This window comes from Lepidochelys kempii, chromosome 1, assembly GCF_965140285.1.
Source record: "Lepidochelys kempii isolate rLepKem1 chromosome 1, rLepKem1.hap1, whole genome shotgun sequence".
Taxonomy (NCBI): Eukaryota; Metazoa; Chordata; order Testudines; family Cheloniidae; genus Lepidochelys; species Lepidochelys kempii.
In genome coordinates, this window is record NC_136380.1 from 329,753,474 (window position 1) to 329,780,943 (window position 27,470).

At 40.3% G+C, this 27,470-nt stretch overlaps 1 protein-coding gene across 15 annotated transcripts in view; it reads right to left on the bottom strand.

Annotated features, from left to right (window-relative positions):
* Positions 1-27,470, bottom strand: part of MAGI2 (membrane associated guanylate kinase, WW and PDZ domain containing 2) — a 1,181,180-nt gene that overhangs the window by 97,663 nt on the left and 1,056,047 nt on the right. For 14 of the 15 annotated variants that reach the window (XM_073328598.2, XM_073328606.2, XM_073328599.2 and 11 more), the window contains 2 exons: positions 24,736-24,925; positions 5,280-5,318 (listed from right to left, as the gene is read on the bottom strand). In XM_073328598.2, the coding sequence (XP_073184699.1) occupies positions 5,280-5,318; positions 24,736-24,925 (229 nt within the window). The remainder of the gene's footprint in view (positions 1-5,279; positions 5,319-24,735; positions 24,926-27,470) is intronic. The other variant, XM_073328600.2, reaches the window with a different exon arrangement.

Genomic DNA, 27,470 nt, shown 5'->3' on the forward strand with positions numbered 1-27,470 from the left:
AAGATTTTTTTTGTTACATAACTGCACTCAAAAACAAAACAATGTAAAACTTCAGAGCCTACAAGTCCACTCAGACCTACTTTATGTTCAGCCAATCGCTAAGACAAACAAGTTTGTTTACATTTACAGGAGATAATGCTGCCCTCTTCTTATTTGCAATGTCACCAGAAAGTGAGAACAGGCATTTGCATGGCACTTTTGTAACTGGCATTGCAAGGTATTTATGTGCCAGAAATACTAAACATTCGTATGCCTTTTTCTGCTTCAGGCACCATTCCAGGGGACATGCTTCCATGCTGATGATGCTCATTAAAAAAAGAATGCATTAATTAAATTTGTGACTGAACTCCTTGGGGGAGAATTGTATGTCCCCTGCTCTGTTTTACCCGCATTCTGCCATATATTTCATGTTATAGCAGTCTCAGATGATGATCCAGCACATGTTGTTCATATAAAGAACACTTTCACTGCAGATTTCATAAAACACAAAGAAGGTACCAATGTGAGATTTCTAAAGATAGCTTCAGCACTCGACCCAAGGTTTAAGAATCTGAAGTGCCTTCCAAAATCTGAGAGGGACGAGGTGTGGAGCATGCTTTCAGATGTCTTAAAAGAGCAACACTCCGATGCAGAAACTACAGAACCCAAACCACAAAAAACAAAATCAACCTTCTGCTGGTGGCATCTGACTCAGATAATGAAAATGAACATGTGTCGGTCAGTACTGCTTTGGATGGCTATTGAGCAGAACCTATCATCAGAATGGTTGCATGCACCCTGTAATGAAGGCATGAAGGGACATATGAATTTTTAGCGCATCTGGCACGTAAATATTTTGCGACACCAGCTACAACACTGCCATGAGAACACCTTTTCTTACTTTCAGGTGACATTGTAAACAAGAAGCAGGCAGCATTATCTCCTGCAAATGTAAACAATCTTGTTTGTCTGAGCGATTGGCTGAACAAGAAGTAGGACTGAGTGGACTTGCAGGCTCGAAAATTTTATACTGTTTTATTTTTGCATGCAGTTTTTTGTACATAAGTCTACATCTGTAAGTTCAACTTTCATGAAAATGAGACTGCACTACAGTACGTGTATTAGGTGAATTGAAAATTACCATTTCTTTTGTTTTTTACAGTGCAAATACTTGTAATCAAAAATAAAGTGAGACTATACACTTTGTATTCTGTGTTGCAATTGAAATCAATATATTTGAAAATGTAGAAAACATCCAAAAATATTTAAATAAATGGTATTCTATTATTGTTAACAGTGCAATTAATTGCACAATTAATCACAATTAATTTTTTTAATCACCTGACAGCCCTAATACAAATATCTATAATGGATGGTAACGGGGTGTGTGATAGCTCTGCAGTGCTACTTTCTATTCAAAAGGAGCAACGAGCTGGAGCGATCTTGTGACGCACCACAAACTTTTCCCAAAGCCTCCACTTCGTTCATACAGACAGCAAATGGTCAATAGCCCTCGCGTTGAAGGACAATGTACACACTGAGGGCTGGACACAAAAAAGTTAGGTGTGATGCTTAGCATCATAATGCCTAACATTTAGGTGCCTAGAAAATCACTGCAATTCACAAAGCCTGAATGCTAAGCACCACACCTCTCACATATATAGGTGCCTACATCCATACTGTAGGGAAGTGCCTGTTTTTGCTTGTGAATCTCAGCTGTGAACCCTCTCCTGGAGTTAGATGCCTATGCCGTTTTAGTGAGAAAAGGAGGAAATGGTGGTGCCTATCTTATAGCTTTTAGCAAGTTATTACTTGGGATGTGAGAGTCCCAGGTTTAATTCCCCTGTCTATGCCAGAGGGTGAGGAGGACTTTAACAGGGGATCTCCAAACTCTCAATAAAGTGGTCTAACCACTGAACTATGGTATGAGATACTGGATTCAATCTCCCTGCTCCAACCGGTCTTTAATTTCCACAGTAGAACAGCTTCAACAGGAGAGTTTGAGCGAATGAACCATAGTTCAGTGGTTCGAGTACTCTCCCAAGAGGTGGGACACCTCCTTTCTCTCCCTGGGGCAAAGAGGGGGAATTAAACTTGGGTGTCCCATCCCACGGGAGTGCTCTAATCAGTGGACTAAAAGTTATAAGGTCGGCACCACCATCTGCTCCTCCAGCTTGATTCTGAATGGGAGTTGATTTGGTAGGCAGCTTCTGAGCATACCTGCTGGATCAGGCCCTGGGCGTGACTTAAGTGGCTGAATGCCTACTTACTCCTGGTTCATCAACCACTCTGGAGTTTTGGGAAGAGATAGACATCTGGACACCTAGAATGAGGCAGCAGTGTGCATGCCCAGAGGCAAAACCAGAGGCAGCTAGGGAACTTTAACCCTGAAATTTAATGTGCTCAGTGAGTTTAGGCACCCAGAAGGTTCAGTGGCATTTGGTGCATCGCAGTGGTCCTGAAAGTAGGACTTAGGCATCTAACTTCTTTTGTGCATCCAGCCCTTACAGCCCTTGTGGCTCTACTTAACCTATATATTTACATGACTAGCCATAACAGCTTCAAAATAGCTTATCATATCAACTCACTAAATGTCTCTGACAAGTGTCCATGTGCACAAAAATTGTTAAATTAATGAGAAGGTTGTTCCACAAGTGGACACAGGCAGAAGAATTTTAAGCTAGGAACTATACTCTTGCCTTTCCTTGTCTTGTGTCTAAGTTTATTGTGGAGGCATCTTACAGGCAGTACTGCAGTAGTGAGAAACAAGGGGATCAGTTTTAAAATCTCAGCTTTAACTTTGAATGGCACTGGTGTGAATGGGTTTGTCACAACCTGAATACTAGCTTTTTGTATTGATGTCAATTTATTATGTGCTCCTGACTGTAGGTATTGAGAACATGACTGCCAGCTTGTGAGTAATACGGTTCTGGCACAAACACTGAGACTTAAACTATACAATAAATAAATAAATAAAAGAAAATAAAGAAAATCACATTGCTGACATTTTTAAAAAAAGATCACTAAAAACAAACATTTGGTATTTTCATGCTGGCTTTTTTTTTTATTATGATGAAAAAGGGATTATTGTGGGAGTCAGATACTATGATGGGCATCAGTACAAAAACTGCTGACGTATTTATTTTCTAAAGTCCCCTCTCTGAGCACACAGATTTAACTAGTTAAGGTCCAGACCTTTAGGGTTAGGCCGAAAATATTTATGTAGGAATCTTGCAGCCTCTCACAGGGCTCTAACTTGTCATTTTGGAAGCTCTTTGACTAATTAGCAGTTTTGTGTGTCAATCATACCTGGCAAAAGTCATGTATCTTGGCAATCTACATTAGCCATTAGCTACTATTATTTTGCCATTAGTGTAGAGCCAATAGTGTTCCTGAAACACTGACAAATTTGCTTTAACAGTAGGATTTTGTTCCATCCAGGAGAACACTACTGGACAGCCTATTTTCCCATCAAGCAATACAAAGCTTCTAAAAGTAAACAAACGACTAAGGGGAGGTGAAACATGGGTACATGAGGTCCTTTTAAAAGCTATTTTGGTATATATCCCTTGGTGTCTGGCCCTGTAAGATTCAGGCCTTGAGTATCTTTTTCTCTGTCGGTTATTGTGGTATATGCCAAATTTTGCCATTTTTCCTGATGGAGATAGTGAAATTTCTCAGTGGCTCAAATTCACAAAGGAAAAATGGCTTTACTGAGAACAGAACAACACTCATGCCCTAAGACAGGAATCGGCAACCTTTGGCTCGTGGCTCATCAGGGAAATCTGCTGGTGGGCCGAGATGGTTTGTTTATCTGCAGTGTCCACAGGTTCGGCCGATCACAGCTCCCACTGGCCGTGGTTCATCATTCCAGACCAATGGAGGCTGTGGGAGGCGGCAGCCAGCACATCCCTTGGCCCGTGCCACTTCCTGCAGCCGCCATTGGCTTGGAACGGTGAACCGCGGCCAGTGGGAGCTGTGATGGGTCGAACCTGCAGACGCAGCAGGTAAACAAACCGTCCCGGCTCGCCAGCGGATTTCCCTGACTGGCCGCATGCCAAAGGTTGTCGATCCCTGCCCTAAGATGAACTGTACCCTGATGATAAGTATTAATTCATTATAGAATATTTTTTCTCTCAGTGGGCTAGATTGGCACCTTTCATTCCACCTGAAGTAATGTGCTTATTCACTTTTCCTGCTAAAAATAAACATTTGTTTGGACTTTCTCAGTTAAGGTGAATACTAAGAGAGAGAGAGAAAAGGAAGAGATCAAGAATCAGGAATTTGCAAATTACTATTATGAATTGTGGTTAAAGTGAAAATGCAATATCTTCATATCAGAGTTTCCAGTGCTCTTGAAAAGTATGAAAAGTTTTAAGAACAATTATGGACCTGGTAATCTCCAGCATTGGTAGTATTTTTAATTTGCACAATTTTGATTTATAAGTATGCAAAGGAAGTAAATAAAGGCTGCATGATAGAAAATAAGAAAGCTTAATAATTAAATCTGTATCCTAATGGAGAATTATGCTACGTTTCTATCCAAAGGGAATTTTGTAGCCAACCTGTAAGCCTTCGAGGGTATGCAAAAAAGAACATAAATTTCTATTTCTGGAAACGGTTAGGTACACAAGACAAGGTACTTATGTGCATAAGTGTTTGCAGGATATAGGCCTTAGAGAGGGCTTTAACAGCAATGGCAAAACAACCTTCACTGTACCAGCAGCACGTTTATTTAACAGTATGTGATTTCAGGAAATGGAATGAATTCTTTTTAAATTAATGTACTGTTGATATTTCAAAAGAATGAAGGTGATTCAAACATCCACAAAGTTATTATTTTAAAACATTTTTTTTAACAGACAGACAGAAGATGTGTATGGATAAAATAAACTTGTGGTCTGCATAACCCATCCTTTCTGCTCTTTAGCATGTGAATCTTCTGGCATCAGATATAGTGGAATATTTTTATGGTACTAGCATTATGTGAATGAATACTAAGAACACCAAAGAGCATATAAAATATTGTTACATGAACACACAAGCTGGCTGAGGAAAAGGGAAGACTTCACTCTGGTCCAAATAACACTCCACATTAGGGAGAGCTTTAGTGCTTATCATTCTTTAACCATGTCTAATTGAATACCAAAATTAAAAAAAGCTGTACTATATAGAATGGTCATTGAGAACTCATGATTGGCTAAAACCCAGAGCAATGATGAAAGGAAGAACAGTTACTTAAACATAAAATGGAGGACAGTTATTTTACAAAACAAGGAAGGCTGAAGAATACTTGCCAGAGGAATCCACTCGAAAACCAGTCCTGGGCGGCACTTGCTCTGAATAGGAAAATGGGGAATTAAAGATGAAATACTTTTCTCCAGACATTTAAAGATGTAGTGCCACTTTCTCTGTCATGATCTGAATTCTTAAAGTGCAGTTGCTACCCTTTGTTAGATATGTTTCCTCCTACTTTTTAGTAGGCTGATGTAGTTTAGCTGGATATAAATATTTATGTACCATCCAGTTCATTTCTTTGTAAAGTGTAACTGACAGTAAACTGGTAGCATCCCTTCAATGGAAGTGGCACTTGCCTTACACAGATGTTAATAGAAAAGGAGTACTTGTGGCACCTTAGAGACTAACAAATTTATTTGAGCATAAGCTACAGCTCACTTCATCGGACGCAAACTCCCTTTCTTTTTGGGGATACAGACTAACATGGCTGCTACTCTGAAACTGATGTTAATGTAATTGATGTAAATGTTAGTGGAAATGGCTATGTTTATTCATCAGCAAGCAACAGTAAAAGAGAAAGTTAAATGGCTGAAGTTAAAGGACTTAACCCTGCATTCACTGAAGTCAATTGCAAATCCCCTATTATCATCAATGGGAGCAGGTGTTTGCAAAAGAGATTTGTATAACAACCAACAACAGGTGAACCTGGAGCAAACAGAAAGCTGAATTCACGTGCACAGCTCTTTTGCTTGTCACAAACTATTTTAACTGTGAACTCATTCCTTACAATCTCAGCTGAGCCCTGCAAGTGAATTGCAACCAGTTCTCATTCACTGGCCAACAACGGCTGGGTAAATCAGATTCTTTTATATTCAATCTACCTTTTCTATAAAAGCATAGTTTGTATTTTATGATATAAGTGAAGTACCTTCTATCATACCAGTATCTGTAGGAAAACCATTAAATGGAGAAGCATATGTTACTTTCCTGAGTTAAAAGCATCTCAGCATGGAAATATCCGAGACCTCACACAAAGGATGAACTGGCTTTCTAGGAGCAGCTCCAGTCTATTGAGTATAATTAAAAATCTCTCACGGGAAAATACAATATGATAATGTTCACTTGAAAGTTGCTGATCAATATTACCGATACTCATTTAGAAAGCATTTCCACATGACTGGCGGCATAGTATTAACTAGCACCCACTGAATGTGTTGAGAGATCAAGGCACAGCTGAGTGACACACGAAAGAAATATGTATGTTGATGAAAGAAAGATTACTCTGGAGTGTTGTTTAGTTCATGTAATGATTATTACTGAAACAAAAAGAGTAAGAATTTTTAAGGAAACACATGCCTACAATTTAAAAAGCTAGCTATTTAATATTCGTACTTTACATCTGAATTTTATACTGTATTTCTTTTAGGTTGGGATTTTCAAGACTATCTAAGTGACCTACGAGCATCACTCCCGTTGATTTTCAATGGGATTCATGCTCCTAAGTCACTTAGAGCTGGAATGACCAGACAGCAAATGTGAAAAATCAGGATGGGGGTGGGGGGGTAATAGGAGCCTATATAAGAAAAAGACCCCAAAATCAGGACTGTCCCTATAAAATTGGGACATCTGGTCACCCTACCTAGCACTAGATTCACAAGAGGAACATTGGTGCCTAACTGCCACCGAAGGTCTTTAAGTCTAACATTTAGATGACACCGGCACTCACAAATCCCCCACACAGCTGTCACCTAATCCTGTAGGTGCCTAAAGTTTCTAGGTGCCTAAGTTTCTGCCAATGGACATCTGCCAATGGACATTCTGCCAATGGACAGCCATGTAAGCCTAGACATTCAGTGCCTAGCTCACACCTGAGCCTTGGTGGGATCCACAAATTAGATGTTTGCTCACCTGTTTCACCTTTCGAGCCTGACGTAGTAAGCCTGGTCTGAGGCTGTCTTTGAGCATGCCTATAGGATCGGGTCCCACACAAAAGAGAGACTGAGGAGGTGCTGCCACTTCCACTCACATACCCCAGTGGTTAGAGCACTTACCCAGGTTGTAGGAGCTGCAGGCTCTAGTTCCTACTCTGTTTGCTTCAGAGAAGGGACTTGAACATTTCTTCCCTTTCCCAAGTGAATGCCCTAACTCCTTTTTTGTTTGCAGTGTTGTGGTAGCCACGTTGGCCCCAGGATATTAGAGATATAAGGTGGGTGAGATAAAATCTTTTATTGAACCTGTTGGTGAAGGAGACAAGCTTTCAAGCTAAACAGACCTGAAGAAGCTCAAAAGCTTGTCTCTTTTATCAACTGAAGTTGCTCCATTAAATGATATTACCTTTATATAAGTCCTTTTTGTGAACATAGTCCTAAGGTCCCTTTGAAAATCCCACCATCAATGCACAATGAAACCTGTCTTAATATACAAGCAGCTGATGAAAAATCTGAGCTACGAAAGCAGAGTTATCAACCACTGAAATGACTGTCAAAACTTGTTCTTAGTGGAGGTGGTCTTCTAATGAATTCAGAGCTTAGGACTGGGAGCAGGTGCATTTGAAACTAATGCTACTCCACTGCACCCTCAGAGAAATGCTCTCTTCTATTTATTGCTTTTCTAGATTTTAATGGTATTTTTAAAAGAAACAGCTATTTTAATGCATGGAAAGCAATTTCGTCTTGATAGCCCCAATAATATTTTATGCTTGGATGTACCTAAGTTTTTTCTGTTGATCATACATCTAGAATTACTCTCTCAAATGGTTCTAAGATTGGATCATTTTGCATTGCTCATTTGTGCTTGTCAATTATCTTACTACCATTCTATACTGGCTTAATTGTAACAAATTAGGCAGGAATTCACTTAGATAGGTTAACAGGGCCATGAATCTTAGTAAGGTCTCCTTGTTTTGAGGTCTTTCCATTTGTACAAGAGCCACCTCCTACTTTGGGTCCAGTTGAACATGTTTCTGCTGTAGTTTGTGTCCTTCAGAGCTAGTCTCTTTCAGTCTCATCTGGCATTTGTTCCCGATCAATGAAGGTTCTTTTCTCTGGCTCTCTGTGGAACACTTCACAATCTCACATTGCACTATTCATTTTTGCCCCAAATCAGCAGTGCATTATTTTCAACTCATTCAGATCCTCACAGATTTGGAATACAGTGCTTTGCTACTTCTCAGGTGCTGAAGCAATCCTAAAGGGAAGTTGCTTAAATATATGCCTACCAAAAAGAGAAGTGTAAGATGCAGACCTTTGCACCTCTCTGACCACATGAAAGAGTAATGTCCCTTTAGGAGGACTCTCCTCCCTGCACTAACCAATTCCTTACACACAATAGAGGATTTGTAATCATGTTACTGCCTCTTTGAAAAGGAAAGTGCTACCATTAGGACATGTGGTCAGCTTGGAGCGTGGGCTCACACAGTCTGCAAAGTGCCAGCAACCAGCAGAGAGTATCTAATGAGGGAAGATCTTTAAGGACAGCAACCTGAAGAATTAATTTAAAAGGAACTCCCCTTTCATCAGCAGCCCCCATCCCGCATTATTGGTTGCAGAGATATAAATTGCTCTTTTCAAACTCACATAGCTCTGTGCTTAAACAGCCTAAGAAAACCTGAAGAACAGCAGATTCTAAGTGAAGGGGAAGATATGGTCTGAAGATCTTGCCCTTTTCTCCCCTCTATTTTCCCTCTCCCCTTCTCCAAATAATAAAATCTGTCAAAAATCACAGAAGAAAAAATGGTAATTTAGAAATATGCTAACTGATATAGTAATCTGACTGATGAGGCTGTCTGCTCCCGACATGTGTCCCTGCACTACAAGATTACTAGATGGGTTTGGAATTGTCCTCACCCAATCAGATTGTATGTTGATCATGTGCACATCAGCACTATAAAATTCCTTATGTATTTTACTGAAAACAGTTGCTGGAAATGTTAAATTTCACCAAAATATTCAGAGACCCTGGGCCATTCTGAACACTAACAAGCTGTGAAACGTCCTTTTATAAAAAGCAAGACATTTGTAGATATAGGAGAATAATCTATTCATATGGCAGCTTTTAACCTTCCCTCTACTTACCATTACATTCTGTTTGGTCTCCTTCCACCCTATCTTGGACTTCTCACACTACGACTTATACCTCTGTCTAGCAGGAAGTAAGGAAGCAGAGGAATTATTGGTAAAGGCCAGTATAAAGAGACCAAACTGCCCACTTCCACCACAGTCAAAAGACTTCCAGAGTACAGATACAGGTAACAACAAATGTGGGATCTTTTTCACTGCATTCTACAGTGTAAGAAAAGAAAACCTGCAAACGAACGAGAGGGAAGTTGGATGGGGCATGAGGAAGACCATAAACACTTTACTGATAAGGTCATTTTCCCTTATCATGTGTCTTTCCTTTCCCCTTCCTACACTGTATTCATGGCATTAAGCTAATGTAGCAATACGAAGGAAGACACATAATCTTAATAATAAGCCATGAGACCTCAGGAGGAAGGCTTCTTTATTTTTTGAGCTTTAAACACTTTTCTTTTTGTGGCTCCCAATGCATACACCTCAGTAAATATATAATAGTAGAAAAAATGACAAGAAGGATGCTCAAGCTGAGACAATGATTATTACAGCAATTACTTAAAAGACATCCTGGTGTCTTCATCTTCCAAATAATAAGAGAGTTCAAGATAAATGAATGAAAAAGTTGGATGAAAAGTTAGCCATTCTCTTGGGTCTGTTTGGTCTTTTTTTCTCTTTCGGCAGATTCTGAAATGGTACCCAAATGGTTTAATAACAGGTTAAATGAGACCACCTTACAGTTTGTCACTTTTGCCATAGCCAGAAAATCCCATACTTTTGTGATCCATTTGTTCAGAGATGGAGAATCTGATGTTGCCAATCTGCTGTAAGGTCTTATTTTTAACCACCGTAATGTGAAGTGAGATTTCCACAAATGTCTGAAAATTCAGAGGCGGGGAATAGAGCAGCCATAATATATATATTCCTTATGACAAACTCCAGCTCACATGAACATGTCTAGAGTACATAACCAATACTCACTCTCTTTTAATGACAGGTTTCAGAGTAACAGCCGTGTTAGTCTGTATTCGCAAAAAGAAAAGGAGGACTTGTGGCACCTTAGAGACTAACCAATTTATTAGAGCATAAGCTTTCGTGAGCTACAGCTCACTTCTTCAGATAAGAAGTGAGCTGTAGCTCACGAAAGCTTATGCTCTAATAAATTGGTTAGTCTCTAAGGTGCCACAAGTCCTCCTTTTCTTTTCTCTTTTAATGGCAAGGCTTTGGTATGTTTGAACAGTATTAATGCACATTATTTCAAATGTACAATATTAATACAGATCTTTAAAATGACCTGTTGCACTCTCTTGTCTCCCGGGGAAACTCACATTCATTGGTCTCCTTGATGGTTGCTAATAGAGATTCTAATTCTTTTTTATTTATTTATTTTTAAGCATTGATATTTCCAAGAATGCTTTGAGATCTGCTTTCTTTTGAGCAAGTGTACATAGGAGGGCACCCCGCAAACAGCCTGAGAATTCCTCACTGCAGAGCAATTGGCTTTTTAGCTCCACTTGCAACCAGACATCTAGCTGAATGTCTTAACAGAAAGTGGAGGAGAGAGATCCATTCTTAGCCAATTGCTTCACCTGCTTTAAAGTTCTACCTTATCCATGCATAAACAGTAAGAGCTAAGCAATTTGGTACTGCCTAAATGCCCAAGAGGGGATTTTATGATTGGAGGTATCTAAAACAGGAAAAAAACAAGAATGGCTGAAAACAGCCGGTTCACATGGAAATTCAAGTACACTTGGAGATAAAACATCTCATTTAAACAGTTGTATCTAGAGGCGGGGGAACATAACTGAAGGCTGCATCCTTCCAGGCAAAGTGCACATAGCCTGAAGGGACACCAGCTGAAGATTGAATCTTTTAGCGGCTCAAGGGAAAACACAATAAGCCTTGTTGAACTTAAATCCAAAATCATTTCGAAAAAAAGGGTTAGTCTGCTCCTGTCTCTGCAAAGACTGGAGAGATTGTACATAGTCCACTATGCAAAAACATTTGAAAGCAACACAGAAATCTCATGAAGCTATTCATCGGGTCACGACAGCAGAGAGAAAAGAACTTATGTCTATAGTAAGTCTACCAGGCAAGTGAAAACAGGTTTGGGAACATGCAAGGAAGGGTCTTTCGGGGCTACGGGGCACAGGAAAAACGCCCATTGACAAGACCACCTTGAAAAAGTCAGTTCCTGCACCCAAAGGCAAGACAGAGAACACTAGAGACAGTATGCTTTCTTCAGGCCTGCTTATTATTGAGAAGATTTCAGGGCTTGATAATTTCCCTGATGTATGTTGTAACTCTGTTCATAGGGGTCTCTGAAGCAGAAGCATTGACTAAGTAGTCCATGTGAAGAAATTGCTTTCTGCAGCGAAAAAGAAAATGGGGAAGCTGTGAGTGAGAGGATCAAGAAGAATTAGAGATTTAGTAATATGGTGATTGGTGCTGTATAAATATGATTATAGAGACATACGCCCTGATGGATTCTTATGACAACTTCCAAAGTTTAGAGATGTGAAGGCAAGGAGGCTTTGATCATGATGGGGCAGCAGAGGAGGAAGAGAGAAGGCACTGCTGTTGGTTTGAGATAGGCCATGCAGAAGTGAAGGAAGAAGAATGACTGTGCTCCCAAATACCTTTGGGCCAGAGTGCGATGGGCTAACAATAGTGATAGCTCCAAAGAGAAGGTAGTTGTACCAATATTAGTAAAGTAAGAACACAGATAAAATCTCCCTCTGTTATGAACAGACTGAGACAGGGAGTCAATAGAAAGAGTATTTTAGTGTCAGAATCCCACACCCAAGATGAATGGAAACCTTCACAATGTTTGGAAGGGAAGAACAGCTGGAAGTTCTACTGTAATGAAGTGCTTGCTCCTCTGAAAAGATCCATAACAGGTGCCCTCTGCCGCATACAGTGGTAGGAGCTCAGGGGCTATTTTGTCCAGTGGGGAAGTATGGAGTGATGGGACAAAGCCATCATTACCCTGGAGGCCAGTTTATGGGCCAATCGGTACCTTCAGAGAAACTAAGAAAAACACCATAGTTTAATTGAACTCTTTTCTCATGTATTGACCAAGGGGAGGGCTCCAGAACAAAGGTTGAAGATGCCAGGATCAATCTGACAAGGAGAAATTCTAATAGAAATTAACCTATCCACAAGGGACTTATGAAATTTTGTGAGGAGTAGCAGGATTCTATCTCCCATCTCTGTGGTTTCTCTCACAACCTGCTAGGTGGAGGAAGTGCAGGGTGCTGGAATGGAGCTAGTCAGGCTCAAATGCTCATTTCTGATGCTTCTAATGGGCCCTTTGTGTGGAATTAGCACTGTGGGGAAGCAGGTTTCAATGTGAGAACACGAACATGGGGAAGGGCTGACTACAGGCGGCCTGGCATCAGAGACCTGAGACAAAGACAGTGAAGGAAGCAATTGTCTGGATGCTCTCTGCCCATTTATGGACTTAAAGCAGAGCTAATTTTTATTTGTCTTAAATTTTTTTTCTTGTGGACAGGAGCTAAAAAAGGAAAGTGTGAGAGACAAACAAATAAAAGTTAAAGGAGAAAGAGAGAGAGAGATAATCTTCAACTTCTAGGACAAAGAAAGTCAATCAGACTGAAGTGGAAGCAGACAATCTGGTCCCTCTACACTGGCCCATGCCTCCTTGCTTCCTGGTGGATGGAGACATAACAGTGTAAGGGTATTGCACTGGCTAAGTTTGTCATGTCCAACTCTGCCGGTTGGTCCAAATACTGCAGAGGAACCTATTACTGCGACCAGTTAAATGTAACTCCTTTAGCACAGGTGGGCGAGACCTATGCCTTCTTGTTGAAGGGTCAGGATTTTACACTGCTGATCATCAGTGCTGAAGGTTGATACATATGTTATCCACTGTAGGTTTGGGGAAGAGGAGATATTTGGCAATTGCTCAAAAGGGGCATTCTAGCAGCTGTGGCATGCCAGAGTGCAGGAGTTGTGAAAGGTCTGGCTATATACTTGCACTTGGATTTTCCTACATTAGGGGAATTCTAAGCCAAATTTAAATTTGCTATTTGCTGCCAGAGCGGTGAGAAACAGAATTGGTGGGGCTGAATATCTCTGTATATTTTATGCTTTTCATTTAAAAGCAGATTATCTGTAGACTATTAGGTTCATTTTGGTTGTTTTGAATTGAAGTTTGCAAGATATATGTCAGAGAGACAAGCTGTTGGTGAAAGAGACATGCTTTAGAGTTTACACAGAACTCTTCTTCAGGTCAGATATGTTAATTAGAAATAAAATAAAAATATAAGGGGTGGAATCCTGACCCTACTGAGGTCAATAGCAAAACTCCCATTGATTTCATTGGAGCCAGGAACACAATAACATACTTCCCATTGACACCACTGGGACTTACTTCTATCCTGTGGGGAAAGAATAGCACCACCTTGGACCCAGATCTGGGCATACTAGGATCCTTCCCTCTCCCTCATAGTCTCATCACCTCAACTTCATTCCACACCATCCCCTCCTTCCCCTCTTCTCCCCTGCTCTGTCCTCCTCATCCTCCCTTCTCTTCCCTTTTCTTTCCATTCATCTGATACCCTCCTGATTACCCTGCCCCCCCCCACACACAATTGTGGCGCTAACCTGATGTTTGCTGCCATCACATTGTTCACTCTGCTGGTGTTTCTACCCCTTCACCCAGCTTGTGTCTGTCTTGTCTATTTGGAGTGCAAGCTCTTTGTGGGCAGGGACTATCTACTGTCCTGTGTTTGTATAGTGCCTTGCACAATGGAGCCGTGGTGCATGACTGAGACTCCTAGACACTATAGTGATAATAAAATAGCAATAATAATAATATTTAATATGTATATAGCCATAGCACCTGATTCACATTGTGCTGAGAACTGAATAAACACATAGTAAGAAATTAATAGTAACAAATATATTTTACATCAAGAGCTCCACCCCTGCTCCGTCTTAAAGTCAAGGGAAGGTATTCCAATGGGTGTAATGGGACTAGGATCACACCCCAGTGCCCTTTCCAAACTTATTCAGAAGAATCTGTTTGCCTAATGTTTCATGCATGCAATTCCCATTAGACTTATATCCACATCAAAAGGAGAAAATAACCTATGACCTATTGCTTCAGTGATTAAATTTAAATTATATTCATTATATTGTTAAATTATCATTTGTAAATGCATTCTATTTCCTGGTCTGCTATTGTAGGAGAAAATGTATTTGTGCAACTTTTTGTACAGTGTGAATTGTTTGAGAGAAAGGGATTGCTGCATCTTTAACCGCCATTAGTGGTAAAACTGACACTTCATATTAACATAAATCCTTTGGGAACTACTTTACAATTTGGCAATCAAAATTACTTTTCATCCAGATACTGGAGTGTTGATATTCTCATAATCCTATCTGAAAATGCTTTTGGTTATATTGTCAGCTCACATAACCAACAAAAATGTTTTGTAATGATGAGTAACTCTCTCTGAAAAAATGCACAGTACAGGAATGATTTAATATGTGTCTCTTAAATTGGCCTCTCCATTTAATATTTCTCTCTGATTCCAAAGGGGTTAATTCTATTTTGTATCCACAAAATATCAGAATTTTTCTATATCATAGATTGGTGTGGCAAAGGATGTGGAACAAAATTGTATGGTACAGGGGAGATATTTCACTGTAACTTAGTCACTTTAACTATATTTTAGAGAATAGTTTGATAACAGTAAGTAATACTTTACACTTATACAGAATCTTCATGATTTATCTCAAAGCACTTTACAAAGGTTGTAAAGCATTCTCACTATTACAGAAGGAGCGACTGATGAACAAAGAGGCTAAATGACTTGCCAAACAGCACTTAGTAGTAGATCTGAAACTAGGACCCAGATCTCCTGACTCGTAGCCTCATGTTCAGTCCACTAGACCATAGTTGCCTCATGAAGAAAGGACGTCTAAGAATGATTTCAAAAATAAACAATAACGTATTTGAAAACTTTTCTTTAAAGTATTATAATGTATGTGACATCCTCAACAGAGATGATGAAACCATGACAAATAAAATTAAAAAATTTTGGTTGAAAAAGTGACGGGAGGGGGGAAATGTGTGGAAATTTTCTTTCAATTTTTCATCAAATGTTTAAACTTGTGTAGATTTCTAACTAGCTCTACTTGATAATGGCTCAATTGTGATGTCCTCAGGCAGACAATTCATTGACTTCTGATTGCTATAGACTGTAGGACTGGCCCTAAGGTGAAAATGTGCTGAATCTACAAACTTATTAAAAACTGAATTTTATCTGCGCTATAAAAGCATCATATTTACGGAGTATAGTGAGGCAGAGTGGCCTCCCTCCAGACTGGAGAGCGATGGACCACTACACTCCCCTTGGTGGGCTGAGCCAAACCGCCCTGCCCCCCTCGCCAGAAGTACCAGGGCAAGGCAGGAAGTATAAAGGGAGGGCTCTGCAGCTCAGTTGGGCAGGAGCCAGCAGAGGAGACGGACACCTCTGTCTTGTGGCAGCACCCAGGAGCAGAACCTGCCCTCTGCTGCGCCCTGCCCCCAGAGGAAACAGACCCAGACGAGGAGTTGCCGGGACTACAGTCGGCTGTATACCCCAAGGAGCCCGAGGACCTGTGGAGGACAGAGGTATGAAATCCTGGGGACGTAGGAAGTAGCCCCGGGCAGCCAATAACTAGCCTGCTACAGGGCTGACTACTTCTAGATGGCCGCGTTGTGGCTGTATCCCTGTCGACCCAGTGGCAGACCCCTCTGCCACTGTTAGGGCCCTGGGCTGTGGTGGAATAGGGCGGGCCCGCATCCCACTGCCACCTTAACCCCAGGGTGGCCAACTCCCCACCTTAGGCCAGGAGGTCTGTGCTCCGTGAATACCCCTGCCTGCATCCTAGACTGGGTGCTCAACCCTTGTGCTCAACCTGTAGACTGCGTGGGTGCTCACTCCTACCTGAACCCCAGGAATGTGTGTGCTTGCTGGCTGCTTGAGCCCCAAGCTGAGGCTAAAGCCTGTTCCCTGCTCAGCCCCACCCAAAGACGTAGAGCTTATTGACTTGGTGTATTTGCTGGCTGCCTGGGCTGGGAGCTGTTAACTGGTGTCAGACCCAGCTGAGAGGCTGTGGGCTAAAGACTACACTGGGCACTGCTCCGCCCACAGGTAGGGACAGGAGCCCCAGACTATCATGGTGAGTTTGTCTCTGTTAGACGGGCCCAGAAACATAGACTGTGTATGACTCAGCCCCGCCGGTGCGGCCCGAGCCTGAAGGCTACCGCCCCTGACAACGAGACAGAGTGGCCTCCCTCCAGACTGGAGAGCAAGAGACCACTACAAGGAGCCTAACCATTGTCTTTATTAATGGAACTTTCAAGGTGACATATTTTCCATCAGTATAATGCTGTCTGGCAAATCTTCCCCATTGGTGATATTTTAAATCAAACCCAAACTGAACACCTGTAGTGATACTTTAGAAGAAAGAAAGGGTGGGATTTGCCTTAAAATAAAAGTGCTTGAATTAAGTGCAATCCCCAATCCTAGAAAAAGTTTAATAAACCTGTAGGTGAAAACGCTTTGATTTCCTTATTTTATTAAAGGTAATAATGCATTACATGAATACATGTACTATGTACATGTTAAAATGGATTCACAAGTTGTAGTGGACTTAATTTTTTGTTCTTTTCCAAATTTGTCAAAATTTTTGACAGCATAAGATTACAGCATTGTGATGGGGTATACCAGACCCTCTGAGGCCACCTGCTGGAAGTAGCATGGCCCTACTACACCCCATCCCCAAAAAGGGTAATAGAGAGCTTGTCTAGGGTGGCTGAGTAGGACACAGCCAATCAAGGCCCAGCAGCTTAGTATAAGAAGAGCTGCAGGGCTAGAGGCAGTTCAGTTTCTTGCTGGAGCTCTAGGAGTGTGGCTGGTGTGCGGCTGGCTGACAGAGCTACAGAACCCGGAACAGGGCAGCATTGCCAGAAGCCTGGGGGGAGTGAGAAGGAGCCCTGAGCTGGTTGCTGGGACTCCATTAGGGCAAGGCCCTGAGATAAGAGTGAAAATGGTGCGGGGCTGTGGGGAAGTGGCCCAGGGAATTAGAGAAGCCATGTGACACAGTTAAAGGGACACAGCCAATGGCTGCGATCTATAGGGTCCCTGGGCTGGGACCCAGAGTAGTGGGTCCCCTACACCCCCCCATTAGCCACTGGGGGTAAGTAGCCTTGACACTGAGGCACCCCAGAGGGGGAACTGAACTATAGTGGCCCAGGGCTGTAGCCAGGAAGCCCCAAGAAGGTGAAGTAATTGTCTCCAGGGCGGGAGCCCTGCGTCACTGCTTTATCCCAGAGCAGGGACAATCTGAGAGAGAGCATGCAGGTGTGTGCACTTGGCCAAGGGGGCGCTCATGAGAAGTCAGTGCACTCCATTACAAGCACACACTTATAGATGATGGATTTTTAATAACTGACAAGTACATTACTGCTACCTTGATCAGAAGAAAAAGCCACATGAGAGATTTAGAAAGCAGGCATTTTTGGCCTGCCAGTAAAAGCCAGAACTGTAGCTGTCCACATTTCACTTCTAATAAGAGCTTATCACTAGTTGATCACATTCTTTCTACTGGCATTTCTGTGTCACCTCAGCAGCCTTGGCACCACACTAATGACAGGACTCATTTATGTATCCTAACCACTGGAAAGAAACATTTCACTATAACCGTTTCGTTAAAGTACAATGGAATTTCTGTTGTAAATCGTTTATACCATAAGGAACATTATGCCATATAGAGTCCTGACAACTTTTCACATCAGAGTTTGATTGATGTGTTACTGCAGGGGATGCTGGGCAAACTGTACCTCATAAACTGTATATTTACAACAATCAGTATTCAACAAAAGTAACTGAGGGAGGATAGGGAGAAGTTCCATAACATTTCAGCCTGGGATTGAGTGCGGAAACAGTGAAATATGAAGGTGCTAAAGAAAAGTGAATACTGTAGAACATGTCTAAGCTGGCCACAACATTCACTGATCTTTGTTATTTCAAATTTTATATTTTCTCCTAATTTTCATATCTTTTTGTTCTAGTGAGAAAATAATTAGACATGTTACATTCAGGAGATTGGCTGGCATTTAACTCCTGACAAGGGAAAAATGTTGGCACTCTGGCGGAAGCAATAATAACGGCTGCATGGCAGACAGTTATAATTTCCTTCCACCATCTGGTTGCGCCTGAGCCATATATTTAACGTCCATTATTATCAATGGGATGTACATGGTATGATAAGGTTCTTTACACTGAAGTAGGGAGAGAGAGAATGTCTTCAAAGCAACTAAACCTTACAGGTTAAAATTGTACTCATGTTAAAAAACAATCTGTAGGGCTCCTGTTTAATGTGAGCAAATCTCCTGGACACTACTGCAACAAAGTAATAATTTCATCTGTGGGTGCAAGCTCCACACAGGCAATTGTTACAGCAGTATACTAGGAAGTATGCCCCTTCTTCCTCTTCCCCTCACATTGTCAGACATTTTGGACGATATTAAAGGCTTCTGTTTTTCTGTGGATATTGTGACCTCTTTCTAAATCTCCTCCTCTTGACTTTTCTTTGGCTGTGTGGAGCTGTTTCCAAGAGTTTTTGATGCTTTTGGTGGCTACAGCAATGAACATGCTATTTTAAACAGAATTACATCAAATGAAGCCCACCATTGTTTGCAGTAGTGGATCATTTGCCATGTTTATCATTGCCTAATCTCTGTTGCTAAACTTGCTGTTATATAAAATGCGCACACAGCGCATGCACAGTTGTAGTCTGGACATGTGCTGAATAATGTTTCTAGTTTAAAATTCAGATACAAATACAAAATAAAATGAATTCCCTGTTTCACATATCCCATCAATGTGGTAAAATCCATATAAATTCAGGTAGGTATGTCATATGCCTAGGCTAGAAAAATATTCTGCTAGGTAAGAAAGGGGTAAGTAAAGTACTGTTATACTCTATAGAGAAGTTAAGTGAGGTGCATGAGTTAAGTAGTCTGGTGGCAGAGCCAGAAATGGAACCAAGGAGGCCTGATTCATGAGACTTTGCCCTAACCAGTGGATACGCTCCCTCCTCAGCGATCAGAGTAAGAAATGGTCCCAAATATCTTGTCACCATAGGAGAGTGTCTATAAAGTGCTTTGAGATCTTCAGATGAAAGGGGCTACATAAATACAAAGTAGTACTAGTATTATATTAAGCTGAGCTGACCTAATAAATACAGATTAATTGTGAATGAAAAAAATATTGAATATGATCTCTTTCTTCCCAAATGATTCCACAGCAGGATTAGTTGGATTTTTTGGGGAAAAATAAAACTTTTTTCTCTCATGTCATGCCATGAGATTGAGGAAATAAGCCTATTTTGGGATGAGTGCTTTTTCTATAAATGTAATTAAAATTTTCTTTTAAACTTTAAGTGTAAGCATGATGAAGAGTATCAAACTGACACAACCATCTGCTATGAGGCTTGGTGTGTGTTATTTTGAAACCCTTTCCCCACCCCTGCAAACTCCACTTTAGCTGACAATCCTTTGACTGGTTAACAGGTTCCCTGCACTTTGTTTCTCACATTGCCAGTTTGTTGATCTACGGGTATGAGTCACGTTTGGGTATGAGAGGTCCTGGATTCAAATCCCAGATAACCCTTTGCAGGGGCCTGAGTTGGTTCTATACCTTTAAATTAAAAGTGAGCATGGCTTAGTTGGCTAAATGTACCTGTCTAGCAGGGTTTAAATTCAGCCAGAGATGTCCGGATCAGAGATCTGGTAAATATTTTCAAACACGCGGGAGTCCTGGCGCTTCCCCTGGGGCAGAAGCCCCTAGCCCTAGTGCCTCCTGCAGGGCTGAAGCCCTGAGCCTCAGGGCTCCATGAAGTACACTGTGAGAATTTAAGCTGTGCTGCCTAGTACCTATGAGATCCTAGGCACATATTTCAGCAGGGCCTGGAGTTGGGTTTCTATGGATTATTAATTGGATGTTTTTCTAAAAGATCTGCTCTAGGAATTATTCTAGAAGTTCTATGGGCCTGTGTTATACAGGAGGTCAGCCTAGATTACCACAGTGGTCCTGCCTGGCCTTGGAATCTATGAATCTATTACATAATACATTAATAAGGGGGGAAGAATAATCTGCTTGACGGATTCAAGGTGCTAAAGAGCTGAGTCCATGACATCCATAGAACTAAAATGGCAGGAAGAATGGAGACACTGCTGGGCTCAGAAGAATGATTTAAAGTTGTGGGGGTAAGACTGTGGGAGGAAGAAATTTTCCATTATTAGGACTGGGGAATATGCACATGCTTTCAGCTCTCAAGCTGAAATAAAAAAATGTGAAGGATGACATAAGCCAAGAAGAATCAATTAAAACGTGGGAAAACACTGGTTTCAATGACAGGTTTCAGAGTAACAGCCGTGTTAGTCTGTATTCGCAAAAAGAAAAGGAGTACTTGTGGCACCTTAGAGACTAACCAATTTATTTGAGCATGAGCTTTTGTGAGCTACAGCTCACTTCATCGGATGCATACCGTGGAATCTTGTTCCTGGGATGCATGAAACACCAGGATGCTCCCAGAAAACTGGGAAGTACAATTATCATAGCCTTGCTCTGCTTGCCTCATCTTGGGTTCAATTTTGGTTCATGACTTCTATGTCTCTGTCTACAATTATCTATAATTTCCAATTGCCATTAGGGCAGAATTCGAGTGAAACCAAACATTTAAACAAATATGTTCAAGAAAGTCTACCCAGGATTGTTATCCCTTTCCCAGATAAGAACAACACTGGCATGACTTATGCTACTAAACACAGTAGATTAGAATCACTCGCAGAGCAGAAGGAGTAGTGAGCAATGAGAACTAGAAATCTAGTCTAAGGACTGTCACCCATGAATGTATGTGGGTCAGAAGATTTTTTTATGATGGATGAGAAAAGCTCCTTCTTGGTTTTAAATCACCTATTTGGGGACAAATGCCCTACCCCGATGTTTATACTTGACTTTGTATTGTATTCATATTTGAGTCATGTTCAGGGCTGAATATGAATTGATCCTGATATTTGCCTCCACTATTATTTAGCTCCAAAAATATGGAGCTCTTCATATTGGAACCTAAGATGAAAGCAGATCTCATACTGTCCATTTATGTATTTCCTAATTTTCACTGTATTTTTTTCAGTGTTGCCAAGTAATCAGTTTATAGTCTGCACTTTTCGCCTTTTGTCATGATGGCTTCACCCCAAGAGGCTGCTCAGGCTCTGCTGAATTGAAAGTGCAGGGCTCTGCTAAAATACTTCATTTATTATAGTAACTACACATATGGGGAGCAATTATTTGCAAAGGGCTGCTCTCTCCTTAAAATGGAACATCAAGTCAAATATATTTTGAGCAGCAATGCTGAGTTACCAAAAATACTTGGTAATGATGGGCACTCCCTTTTTACTTTCACATCTCTTTAGAGTCTTCCTATGAAGACAGCACTTTGGAGAATAACATATCGGCACTGACATTCTTTTTCTTTTCTTTTTTTTCCCACTAAAGCCCTGAGAGAGAGTTATGTTTAAAAACGGTTTGCAAACTTTGTTCAAATATGGCTCCACTAACTCTTTTCTCAAATCTCCCTGTCTTAGTCCACACTGCAATCAAACTGACCCACATTGTCAAACAGTTTTCAAATACAGTATGTATTTCTCACGAGTGTAGGTAGAAGCTCAAGTGCAATTTCAACAAGTACTCCTGCCAGGAGGTTCAATCAAGAATAACTTTTCAGAACAGTGAAAGAGATTGGATTATTAATTAATATTTATTATCAGTATTGAAGTAACAGCTACAAGATGGTAGGCTCTGTCTACATATGCACAGGAACACACAGTTCCTGCCCTAAAGAGTTTATAATCTAAAGACAAAAGTTTCAAAAACGGATGCCTAAAATTAAATTAAATTCTCAAATCCATATATGCTGGATATTCGGCACTTCTGAAATCCAGGCCAGTTATTTAGGTGCCTATATATGAACTTGGGAGCCCAACCTTAGGCACCCATTTTTGAAACTGGCCTACAAAGACAAGCAAAATACAAAGGGTGAGATTCTGTGCTGCTTCTCTTGCAATGCTGGGGAAGTGGGGACAAAAGTGGCTTCAAACTCCCAGGTTACTGATGGGTTACTAAGAATGCACAAAGTGCTACAGGCCTATATGCCAGGGCTTGCATGAGAAAGTGCACAGGATATCCAAAGATGGTCCTGTGCAAGGCCTGTACTTGAGAAATTCTTCACCGGCTGTAGAATCACAAAAAGGGCCATAGCTGGGTGAAAAATCTCACTCAAAGAGTGGAGAGGAGAAAGACACAATCAAACTATGTATAATTTTCTATACACTGAAGCAACTCACCACTCCATTACATGTTTATCAGGCCCACTGTTTGTCATTTTGTGTAATAAATACTCAACTCAACTATACCCAACTATCTGTAACCTATCCATTACTAATTGGCCAGTTTTTTGGATGTGGCACAGAAGAAACAGATTACACAGAGGAAGAATTTGGTGGAAGAGAGAGTAGTGGCTTTATGGATCACTTCAGAAACTTGTACTGAGCATATGGAGCTATGTGGAAGAAAGTGCAATGATGGTACTGGGAGGAGCAGGGTAGGGAGCAGTCAAAGCTAACATCCTTGGCTGAGTGGAGGGGATGGTGGGTGGTGTGGTATGAGACAAGAACAGAGTATAGGGAAGGGCAGAGATGTGAAATGCCTTGAAGGGTTGAACCTGATACATTGGAAGAGGGGTAGCCAGAGAAGGCATCTGGATAAAACATACAGAATGATTGGTGAGGGAAATGATTTTGGCAGCAGCATTTTCAATGGAGTGTAGGGGTGTGATGTGGGCATAAGAAAGGCCAGAGAGGAGATGGTTTCAGTAATCAAGGGTCTATACAAGAGTTTCAGCTCTGTGGACAGAAAGATGAAGTTGGCCCTTAGAGAAGTTATTATGCAAGAGTTAGCAAGATTTGAGCACAGCCTGGGTGTGTACATCAATGAAGAGAGACTTGTCAAAGATAACTTCCAGGTCATGGGCCTGGATGATGGAAGAATGGTGACAAAGTAACACAGTGCCAAAGAACGGAGAGAGTCGGTCATTGAATTTGGGGAGGAAGGGTAAGGAATTTAGTGCAGATTATCCTTGTGTGTAATTATGATGCGCGATTGAGAAATGCACATCTTATTTCCAGATCACTGATTTTAGACGGAGACAGGGCTACTTCAGAGTACTTTGACACAATCATTAGATAATGACATAATTTAAATTCTCTCTTTCTCTTTCTGCTCTTTCAGCTATTTATATGTAATGTTCTGAACACAGATTTCATGAGTATTTACTGAGTTATCACATTTCACTTCAAAGTGGCTTTATGTCAATAGTGATTGAAACAATTCCCTTATTTTAGTGATATATAGTAGAGGTGGTTCTGAAACTAAACTAAATCAGGCACTCCCAAACTTTGTAAAGTTTGAATCTGAATCTGAACTTTGTTGCTTAGGACCATCTCCAATACACAGGGCCAAACTGATGGCAAGGGAGTTAACCTGGATCTATGCCAGTGTAACTTAGTGCAATATTTTGCACATAATTTATACATTAGTTTGAGAGCCTTCAAAGTGAAAGGTGCTATATACAAGCATAAGATATGACTATAAGAACAAAAAACTTGACGAATAGCATATAATATTTAAATTTTGTTCTTAATTTAAGAGCTCTTTTTTACATACAGTATACAATTTTTATCTAAAAGGCTATGGGAGCAAATATAGATGGGATAAAAACATCTTTTGCTTGATGTGGAATACATGCAATATATTCCTTAAGAACATGAAAAAAGAAAATAAGGATGAGAATCTTGGAGACAGTTTTGTTTTCCATAAGTCTTCAGGTATTACTGGTTAGTGGATTTTTAGCAGCAAGTATAGTATAATAACTAGCAGAAAGTTACTATATGTAAAACCAACCAATCAAAAGTTTTCTTCTTAAACTTCAATCTAAGGGTAAGAATAAGCAGAACAATTTAATGGTAAATTTGCATCACCTTGTCAAATAACGACAAAGAAGATACTTTGATGTATACTGTTCTTCTTTGAGGACTTACGATTCAGAACAGGGGAGGGGTAATAGCAAGAAAACAAACTTGTGTGAAAGCCAAAGCATAAATGTGTAAAATTTAGACAATTTTAGGACAAATGTATCAAGGTAGAGTTTGAATAATTTTTAATACTATGCAATAATTGGTTTCATATGTGGGTTGGTTTAAAATACAATAGATATAATTATGTAAAATATGTCAGCCTTGACACATTCATAGGAAAATGCTTAAAATTATTAAATGCTCAGCAGGGTGAACAGGGCTTTCACTTACGCCTACTTTCATAAATAGCTCTTGACTTCTCATATAGCTCATATGGGTCGGGTTTTCTTGGATCAAAGGCCTCTGTTGAATCAGGAAACGAACTCCTGTGAAGGGTGGGTGGAAAGGGAATACTCTGTGGTATAGCTGGAGCAGATAAACTGGTCTGAGGGCTGCCTTGATTCTCCCATCGCTCCATCATCTGCAATAAATATATACAGAAAATAAAAGATTAAACATCTTTTCACAAACCATAATTACTTCGAACACTCGAGAGAAAGTGGCTTCAGTTACAAGTGTGATAGATATACATATATTTTGTAAAGTTAGAAAATCTTCTGGGTATCTTTGGGGATGAAAGAAGCTCTAAATATTATTTTAAAGTTACTTCCATTAAATTAAAAGTTCTTATTCCAAGGTTTTGGTGTGTATAGATATATCAAAATACACAACAAATGAAGAAACAGCTACAACTTAAAAAAACCCCACGTCTTTCCTAACTATTTAATGTACCCATCACATATGTACAAAGCCTTCCTTGTCTGATTGTGCCTCATTCCCACCCTGCTAGGAAATCCCAGGGAAACGGATGAGCTTTCCAGTATTCCCTGAAGGCTAATTGAGTCTGTCCAACCAAAATGGGGATGCAGTAATTTCAAAATTGGAGGATTCCACACCAGAGGCTCCTTACTACCAAATCCCTCTATTTTAAACCAGAGGCCCTTAACCCAATGACAGCTGCCTCTTTGTCACACAAAGAGAATGGTGATCTCTCAGGCAGCTGAATCCCTCACTGTTTGGGACCCCATTCTGCAACACTACTCAGGTTGAGTGACACTTACTCAGAGACCCATTTGCTTCAGTGAGGCAACTCACGTAGCTAAGTGCGACTCAGTGTGACTAAGAATTTTTGAATTAGGCCCACCAAGATTTATAGGTTAAAGCCAACATCTTAAGCAATGCCTTAAGCATGAAACACTTCTTAACAGACAAGTAGATACATTCTCCATGAACCTAATTATCTGATTGATCCCAATGTGCAACTTATGTAGAGTGCATGACAGTAGACACGAGAAAGGCTTGGATTACTGTAAGGAGAGCTGCACTGACAAAAAGGGTTGCATCTTTTTAGACAAAGACCAATGAAAAAGAGTAGTCTGGGCACATCTATTACTTGAACATCCAGTTGCAGTGAAAGCTTTAATAACACCTTCAAATTTCAAAGATGAATAATGAAAAGTGAGGATTCTCCCTCAATCCAGGGGTTTGATATAATCCTTGTCGTTTCTTCTGGTTTCTTCCTTCCACCTAAAACATATCCAGTCTTATTTAGATAGAGTGAGAGAGAGTTAGTTCTCATCCAAGTACCACACTGGGTAGGTTATTCAATACCTCCAGACAGTTTAGACAAGATGGAGATACACAGCAATGTGTCATCTGTTGAAGGCACTGAAGTCCAGGGCTCCTCACTGACACTTCCTAGTGGCAAGGCCTCAAATACACAACGAACAAGAGTGGGGATAATATATGCTGCAATGGTATCCTGCAGGAGATGGCCCTTGGATTTTACCTTCTGGTATCTCTAAGGATATGTCAGCACTAGAGTTTTTATTTGAAACAACTGATTACTAATTAAGTTTAGGCTTGGAAGGATTAGATTTTTATTGGCAAATGTCGATTTCATCACACACACAAACTGATGAAAAAATATTTCCATCAGTGATAACTGAAATGTAAAGATAGGCCAGCTACACTATGTACAGGAACATATTTTATATAAAATATATTTACACTATGTAAACTATTTTATCATGTGACTTTAGTTTCTTAAAAGCACTTCAGAATTAAATCACAACAAATGAAGGTCCTTAATCCCCTTTGGAATGGCAGATGACTGTCAGGTATTCTAGTGAGTAAAAACAGTGTTAATGGTTTGATTAGAGAAAGTTCCTTCTGAGAAATCTTTCCAGAGTTGCTTGTAATGTCCTGAAGGAAGTTTTAACTAACAACATTACTTGTTTGATCCAATTGCTCATTTTATTTTCCAAATGAATGTAAAGATCTTCTGTAGGTTTCTCATTTCCCATCTGACAGAATCATAGTGTATTCTGTACATATGTAAGAAAAATGCTGCTGGAAAATTTTGAGTTTGGTTTAAAGCTATTTACTTTGTATATTTTGACATGTGATTTTGACAATTTGTGTTTTAACAATTATAAAGCTTTAACTTTTTGATACTCAACATCTATTGTCAATAAATAACGATTGTCTGATACCCCCCATAATTTCCTGCAACTGTGAAAATGTAAATCAACAATATTTAAAAATGCTAAAAAAATAAAGATTGATATTATCCACTGAAATTATAAAAAACCAAAAATTTAATTCTGCGATGCCCGATGAAGTTGTTAGGTAACACATTTGTATGTGCTAGTCTAGATACACCACAAGCATGGAGCGAGCACTCGTTAAGTGCCCAGGCTAGCATGTACAAACATGTGAGCTGACTTAACTTAATTGGCAATCAATTAATAAAAGTAAAAAAAATGTCTAATGAAGACAAATCCTGAAAAGGAACCATCAAAGTAGTGCCACTCCATGTACCCTGCTAGGGACTGAAGCTGTGTCAGCAATCCCTTACTGCAAATGGCATCAAAGGAAGATTACTAGAGTTATACAATGAGTCTAACCTATGAACACCGACTCCATCCTTTCTTTCAACCTACACCCTGGTTTAGCAGGTACGC